Source organism: Branchiostoma floridae, chromosome 3, assembly GCF_000003815.2.
Source record: "Branchiostoma floridae strain S238N-H82 chromosome 3, Bfl_VNyyK, whole genome shotgun sequence".
NCBI classification, from domain to species: domain Eukaryota; kingdom Metazoa; phylum Chordata; class Leptocardii; order Amphioxiformes; family Branchiostomatidae; genus Branchiostoma; species Branchiostoma floridae.
This window is the reverse complement of record NC_049981.1, coordinates 8,119,003-8,127,171: the sequence shown is the minus strand read 5'-3', so window position 1 is coordinate 8,127,171 and position 8,169 is coordinate 8,119,003. Positions and strand designations below refer to the sequence as shown.

The following is an 8,169-nucleotide window of genomic DNA, read 5'->3' as shown; positions in this document are numbered from 1 at the left end:
GACAGAAGACTCGCAGTATCGGGAGGAGGTTACCCAAACAATCGTCAGGAAAGACATGAAAAGTCAGTCCCACCACGAGCAGAGAGAAGCCCACGTGCAGCGGTCCAGACAGAAGGCACATAGGTCCGCGTCACTACGGGATAAAGTGCGAAATGAATACGGTCGACGCACCTTTGACAAGATGGCTAAGGAAGCCGAGAGAGTGGCACGCATGGGAAGTGGTATCTTTACTGGCAACAAAAATGTGTCCACCTTCCAAATAGGTTAGTGTGCCACCTTTGCTAACCTGTTCCCGTTCATCAAATCTAAAAGTTCATGTGGACTTCATCATCTTGTTATAAAACAGATATCAGATAATGCGGGTACTACGCGTGGAAGGCAGTCTCGACGTGAACTGTTTTGAAACGTGACTCAAGGAAAAGGACCGTCTCGAGCAGAAGGAACCATTGACTGCGACTCCGTGTAGTCCTGTTTCGAGCGTGCACTCGGACTCTTTTACTGCGCTCCAACCGCTGACTTCGCCACCTCAATACTCAAGTACTCAGGCTGAGTTGATTTAGTAGGTCAAACCTGGAGTAACATGTGTAGAATAAGCTCTTAAATCGCCTGCTGTTGAATGACTTTGTATAATACACAAGAGGCATGCCTTGTAATGTCAATATTTGCTAGTAGTCGGTAGTTGGTGTGGTTTGAAAGTATTACATGCAAGAAGTGCCCAGTGTCAAAATATGGACAGCGACTATTCTCCAAGTTGATGTGTTGTAATTGCTCTCTCTGTACGTTCTCTAGTTGACACAGTCTCTTTTTTTCAGTAATGACCGATAGAACAAGCGAAAGCCTTGGTAACTAGGTTTATACCAATGGTAAAAATGCTGTAGAAGTACATTTTCTTGCCATCTGTCTTGTGCACTAGTCTTGAATCATACGTTTTTTAGTTCAGTTTGCCTCAATGCTAAACCAGCCCAATGACGTTATATGAGATATATAACGCCCTTAACCAGCCAAAATAGAACATACCTGAAAGCTAGGTCCAGGCTTTACGTGCCAAACACATGTACATGTTGATTGTGTATGACTTGTAGAAAAGAAAAGACAAATAAGGTGAACAGACGTTGCATCAGGTTTACTGTTCGAGCTATGTATTATAATAGAATTAATATGTATAACGATAAAACATTCCAGGAAAGCATACTGCATGTAACATTTATGGAATGCTTCCTGAGAAGAGTTTAGGGTATGAAGATAGTGATTTTGTCTTCCAGGTGTTGGATAGAAAGTGTGATATATCTTAAAGCTGCCGTGTGACACTACTGTTAAAGTAGTATTATTCTAGAAGAGCATTGGTTAAGAATGTTGGCGGCCGTTTGCACGCATTTACCTCTTGTAATGTTCTAATTGCTTTTGAATAATGTATGTTATACCCAGAGTGAATGGTGCACAGAGACCGGAAGGTCGTAAACTGATGTCAATTACATATCAATAAGAGATAATGTCAATGTAAAACATATCAATCATACATGCACAAGAGCACTAGGAGCCTCAGCGGAGTTCTCATTGTTCTAAAGCACTACGTGACTGTACACCTACCTCTGCTTTGCAAAACGTGTATGTAAGCGCCAGACTGATCGCTCTAAAATGTTGATATTTGTTTGTAGATTTTACACAGTTGGAACATTCCTAGCCGTTATGTTTTTGCCTTCTGTGGAGTGATTATATTAATCTTATAGAAGATTTATGTCTCAAAGTTACTGAGAAGTTAGTGCGCTAAGTAGCAATTACTCAAGTAGCTGGATATGGCTTTGGAAATTTCCAACATCATATGACATATCCAGTCGCTTGAGTAACTGCTATCTGGTGTATCTTATTACCTGGATTTTTAACGTTCATCGACGTACCAGGGAGGTGATTTTTAACCTCCTGGGACGTACTGAGAAGTGTTATGCATGTAGGTTTATATATAGATGAATGGTTCGCGTGAATTCTTCATTATTCTATTGTTCAATGTGTATCAAGAAGACGCCCTTTGATTAACTGATTGCGAAGCAAGGTTTAGGAATAAAGATTATTGTGCTGTGCTTTTACTTTCAATTGTCTCTTATTGTTAGAAATGGATACTAGTAGGGGCAGAGAACATATAATACTAATGGGACGTATTAATGTTTCCTAGAGAAAAAACGAAACCTCTGCGACCTAGATTGGACCATTACTGTTAAACAAGGTATGTCAGGATTCACGTTATGTGCTATATGCCGTCCAACGATGACGCAAAGCGTGTTATCGGTTTTTGGCCTAATGGTTGAAATGGCGCCCCAGAAGTGGCCCCATTGTGACTCCATTTCATCGGCCTGAAGGGAGTGCCAACGAAAATTGGGTAATTTGGGCGTAGCGAAACAGCCAGCAATAAAGGAAAACTGGATATTGGTTGGAATAGGTTGGTTATACCCCGGAATGAGCTATGGTTCACGTGGCCTGGTCGTTCAATAATCAGCGGGGCATCCTGACATCGAAGGGATAGGAGCCCTGTACTCGGGTACCACACCGGCACACGGGTGCCTCTTGACCATTTGCAGTGTGCATACCTTAAGCTAAGGGCACAACCCGCCGTACGTGCTGTCTACGTGCCAAAACGTGGGCAATCTTTTGGGATCCGTACATGGTAAGTACCGCCCCGTACGAACTCGTAGGGAATCCTACGGATTTTGGAGCACGCAGACACGCTGTAGAACTTTACGTGCGGGCGAAACTTTGTGTTCCCATGTTGACGTACTCCCTCCCTGCTCTTGCCAGTCGTTCCTAACGTTTTCAGAAATACGTGGCCTCCCCAAAAAACGTACGGGAAAATTGCACGTACGGCGGGTTGTGCCGATAGCTTAAGGGATTGATGCTGGTGCACTTACTTTGAACTGTAAAATCCAATTATGTTTTCTTTTTTGTTGGATTTAGAGCGGTTATCGGTGTCCGGAATGTGCAGTGTGCTAATTAAGATGTTCTGTATCCTGCTTTTTAATTAAAGGCAACCTAAAGGCAATATTAGAGTGTTAAAAGTGGAAATATTCTGGATGAGGCAATTTGTATGAAATTGGTATCTACTGCTCTATATTCCCACATTTACATCATTATTTCATACTGTGAGTGGAGCAGATAGATTCCCTAGATATTGTAACCCACAAAAAGTAGACTTCACGGCTCCTCGAGCCACTGCGCCACTGCGGCATCGAATACTAGTAATACTTGAATGTTGGTATGGAATGGAATAGAGTTGTTTCATTTTGTTATGTAGAAAAGTCCCCAAAATCAACTTTGTTAATTGAAGTTCTACAACCCTGACTCGGGCTGATATTGCTAATCAAAGGTTGCCTTTAGCTGAGAGGAATCGAACTCGTATCGCTTTTTGTAATAGAAAAGTGGTCTAAAAACTTTTTATTTAATCAACAAGTCACGTATTCGACTATAAATCCAACTAGTTCTATGTCACAACTTACTATATCCTAGCAACTGTAAATAAGGAACCATTGGGAGTTCAGAAATGAAAATTGACACGTAACATATGGAGACATTTGGTATCATAATCATACATGTGTAATTTTAATTACAGTAATCGTAAGTGGGTCAGATCTAGAGAATTGATCGTCTGATAAAGTTCCAATGGTGGGGGCATCTTGAAATCAACTCAGTCACTCATAAAATGATGAACAACAAATTTACATATTTCAATGTCAAGAGTACATGTCATATACCTTTATCTTTCAACTCATTCGATTGACTAATGAGCCCGTTGTGAAATCAATTGCATTACTTTTTGACTCGTATAAGGAGAGGATGAGATTCATGGAGAAGTCAACTAATACCCCTGTTGCATTATCGACGATCTTCGGGCGTATCGATGGACGATCGGCCATATTTTAGATCGACAGAGGGATACACGTATTTTTCACCTGAAAACCTGTCACATATAAGCCATACTTTGTACATTGCACAATTGTTGTGTAATAAAGTTATCATTATAAGCGAGGCTCGGGTGATCGCCGCAGAATCGTCGTCCGATCGATTTTCGCCAAATGTGACAGGGGTATAAGGGCGCGGTCACATGTAGGTCGTTCGATCGTCGCACGATTTTGATAAGAGGATTTTTAAGCAGGCAGTGACAGAGCCAATCACAAACAAGGATCCGAGAGAGCGTTTTGTAGGCATGAATGGCTGTCCCAGAAAATGCCCCAAGTTAGCGATCGTAGGACGATCGCACCTACTCTCCAAGCAGAGGTTGGTTGGAAAAATTGTGACCTTTTCCTTTCATAATTACCGGCCGGTCGAAAAAAAGTTATGAAAGGAAAAGGTCACGATTTTTCCCACCAACCTCTGCTTGGAGTGTAGATCACACCAACTATGACTATGTGACCGCGCCTTACCGACTCAGTCTGAGATCGAGAGGAAGGACCACTCCATAGTCGACTCTACGTCTTCAAAATGCAACGCGTTTTCTGTGTCTTTCTTGGGTCCAAACGTACAATTCCAACACCAGCAACCATTCCTAACGAACTCATCGCAAGGGACGCCATCGAGATGAAGTCCAAGCTATATCTCCCTTACATTACGAACTAGAGTTCCACAACCGCATATCTTAGGTTATTATGAAGTAGATCTATCAGTTTAATGGTCCTGTCTTATTGTAGATTTGACTTGATTGTAGAGTTCTCTAATTCATAATGTAAATGAACCTTAATGTATGTAGCAAGTTCAAAAGACGACATATTAAGAGTTTTTACTATGTTGGTAAATAAGAATTTTTGCCTTCGCCAAAACCCCAGGTTAACCATTTTCGAACTTGACCATCCTTTCTACAACCGCTACACACCTACCAAATGATTCCAACACAGAATGACCGTCTATTTCATATGGAGGTGAGGGGCCAGGAAGGGATGGACAATTTTATATGTTGGGAAAGGAAAAGGGTACATTCATTGATGATCTTCAGGTTCTGGTAAGGAAGGGAGACCAATGGACCATCCATTTCACAAACTGCAGGAGGTGTGAGGGAGGGACCATCCATTTTCGGCAGTTGGAGGGTTTGGGTGGAGGTGGGTATCATTGCACTTAAGGTTGAGGTTGTTGGAATAGAAAAATAAAAACAACACCTGGTTTCAAACTGTTTATTCAATAACATTTCTTGATACATTCGGGGAAACAAAGTGTACAATATTTTGGTCAGGTTGTACTTGACATTTTCAAACGTTGATCACAGAAATAGATTAGAAGTACCCAAACGAAAAAGTCGATTGATCTCACGAAATATAAAGTGAGAACAAAAGGCCTTCATGGAAGGAAAACATGGAAAAGAATGTTAAACAAGAAACAGACCAATTTGTACTGTGTATAGCATTATCTTTTAAACAACGACTACTGGCTACAAGTAGATGAACTGCCAGCAGACAGTTGACAGAGATCTCCTGCCAGTGGGCAAGAGATGGAGGATGTGATGAGACTGGCTGCAGATAGAGCGTGCTGGAATACTCTAAATGCCTCATGCGTGGCACGACGTGGGAGCTGCTAAGTCCAAGTAAGTACTGGCTACAGTCAAATCCAGACGCCATTAGAACACAGTACGTACACTATTTGACCCTGAAAAGTCCATAACTGAGGAAAATGAGAAAAGACTACTTGCGCTGATAGCAAAACAAATCAATGTAACTTGCTCAAAGGTGCCAGTGCTTACAGTGCTAGAGGGCAAAAACATCTACTTATAGTCACATAGGACCTATGCAAAGGACAAAAAAGCAGAACATCAATTCATTGTCAGCCACTCTCGTACTAGAATAGCATATGATTTATACATTTAAAGGGAAGCAAAATCATCTGTTTCAAAACAATATTGGAAAGACGTAACTCTTTTAAGCTGAACTATGCTTATCTATGAAATATAACATACGTGATGGCTATAAAATTGTACACTTTGTATTCTGTGAAAAGAAGAACTTCATCTACAGACTGCTGGGGGCATGACAGGAAGTAACTTGATTTGTGATTGTAGTTTCAGTTCTAGGTTCAACCTAGAAATGTTTAACCATCCCCTCTATCTACATGAAGCATTATCAGTAGAGAGAATCATGATCTCTTGATAGGCGGCAAGGTGTTGAGTACATTTTGATGACGCCCCGAGTAATGCTCCCAGTAGGGGGTTAGGACATTCTGAGAGCAGTGGCTACTTCTACACACAGCGCTTCAGCCTGTTCCTGCGGTATTCAGGCCCGATGTATGGCCGATTCGGTTTCTGTGACCATGTCCATGGCCGAGACTGCATTCGAAGTTACTGCAAAGTTCTGTCCTTCAGAGAACCGAGACTTCCAGGTTCTGTCCGCTCACAGCAACTTGCACTCTTCAACCACCTGCCTTCCTTTCTGGCCCTGTGCCGTCGTCTTGGGTCGGGAGCCAAGATTACGACACAGGGCATCTTATGTAATGGTCTACTAGTAGGTTCCCGGCCCTAGACCATCACACAAGGCAGAAAAGCCGACAGGTGGTAGAAGAACCCAAGTCGTCACAAGCCAACAGATCCAGGAAATCCCTGCTTTCTAAAGGACTGAACTTCGCAGTAACTCCGAACACAATCTCAGCCATCAACACAGTCACGGAAGCCAAACCAGCCACACACCAGGCCTGTACACCACAGAAACGGCTGAAGTTCCGTATGCAAAAGAAGCCCCCACTCACAAAATGCCCTAGCTACCTACCAACAACATCACTCAGGGTGTCAACAAAACACACTCAAGCACCTTGCCACCAACAAGAGATTGTGATCAGCCCTGCCGACAATGTCCCATGTAGACAAAGAGAATCTTAATATCAGCTAAAGTTATAAATGTAACATCACAAATCATTTACTTCCTATCATACCAATGTCAAGTCAATTCCAATGTCAAGTCATTTCTGCAAAATGTTTCTGTTTTAGACGATCAAACCCTTGTAAGATATGTAAGAACTTAACACACGAACACAGGTCCTCTGGTATGGCGTACACACGAACACAGCTCTGGTATGGCGTACACACGTCCACTGGCATGGCGTACACACGAACATAGGTCCTCTGGTATGGCGTACACACGTACACTGGCATGGCGTGCACACAAACACAGGTCCTCTGGCATGGCGTACACACGAACACAGGTCCTCTGGTATGGCGTGATCACAAACACAGGTCCTCTGGCATGGCGTACACACGAACACAGGTCCTCTGGTATGGCGTGCACACAAACACAGGTCCTCTGGCATAGCGTACACACGAACACAGGTCCTCTGGCATGGCGCACACACGAACACAGGTCCACTGGCATGGCGTACACGCGAACACTGGCCTTTCTGACTGTGGAGATGGCATACTTGGCATTAGACAACCTCTCATTGGGATCAGTTCCACCATGGACATTCCAGCTGTAGTTGTTCCCGGAAGATGCTGAGAGATGTCTCCTTCCCGGCGACTTCCCACTGCAAGGAATTGAAATTAACAAGCAATTAGGACGAGGCAGACTAACGTTATTTTTATTTTATGTAATGAAAACATCTAAAAGGGTCACAGGGACGCCTTTATGCCCCACCGGGAGTGGAAATGGTAACCGAAGTCATGCAGAGTTACGTAATAGAATATTGCAATTTAATGAGGGTCTGTATGAGGGGTCCCAAAACCACTTTACTCTGAATTCAGCAGAACACCCTACGTGTTGGACTTGATGCCTCCTTGGCTTGGTGATGCACTGAAGTCGAGAAACCACACCATCAGTGACGCTGGTACCTGGCACCTCCCTTACCCAGCTCCTCTCTTAGTGCGTCCAGATATGAATTTGCTGTGAATTCGGTAAAAGAAACAGACATTCATCAGCTGATTCACCACCGCTGCAACAACCAGCAAGGGCTCAATGACTGTCCATTGGTTGAATGTGATACACAATTAGAACCTCTAATATTACTACTAATATAAATATTTACCTTGTGGGGATACCTTGCAGGATTCCTATGTGAATTAGGCTTTGCTGCCTGTGGTGTCACCCTCCTGTCAAACCAATGTCCTTGGTCAAACGCAGTACGTCCTTCTTCCCCCAGCACAGGTCTAACCGTGTTTCAGAACTGTTCACTAATTCTGCAGTCCCGACTTCTGCTGTCAGAGTTCCTATACAGAAATTG

The 8,169-nt window shown here is 43.0% G+C and overlaps 2 protein-coding genes across 2 annotated transcripts in view; one reads left to right on the top strand and one right to left on the bottom strand.

Annotated features, from left to right (window-relative positions):
- LOC118411659 (coiled-coil domain-containing protein 177-like) overlaps window positions 1-2,081 on the top strand; it is a 7,852-nt gene extending 5,771 nt beyond the window's left edge. The window contains exon 3 of the mRNA XM_035814137.1: window positions 332-2,081. The gene's annotated coding sequence lies outside the window, so the exon portion shown is untranslated. The remainder of the gene's footprint in view (window positions 1-331) is intronic.
- Window positions 2,082-5,133: 3,052 nt separating this feature from the next.
- Window positions 5,134-8,158, bottom strand: LOC118412668. Its single transcript, XM_035815666.1, has 3 exons — window positions 7,975-8,158; window positions 7,707-7,832; window positions 5,134-7,476 (listed from the first exon to the last, which is right to left on the bottom strand). Exons 2-3 carry the CDS (start codon window positions 7,763-7,765, stop codon window positions 6,975-6,977), a joined length of 561 nt encoding a protein of 186 aa, XP_035671559.1. The 5' UTR covers window positions 7,766-7,832; window positions 7,975-8,158; the 3' UTR covers window positions 5,134-6,974.
- Between the last annotated feature and the right edge of the window lie 11 nt (window positions 8,159-8,169).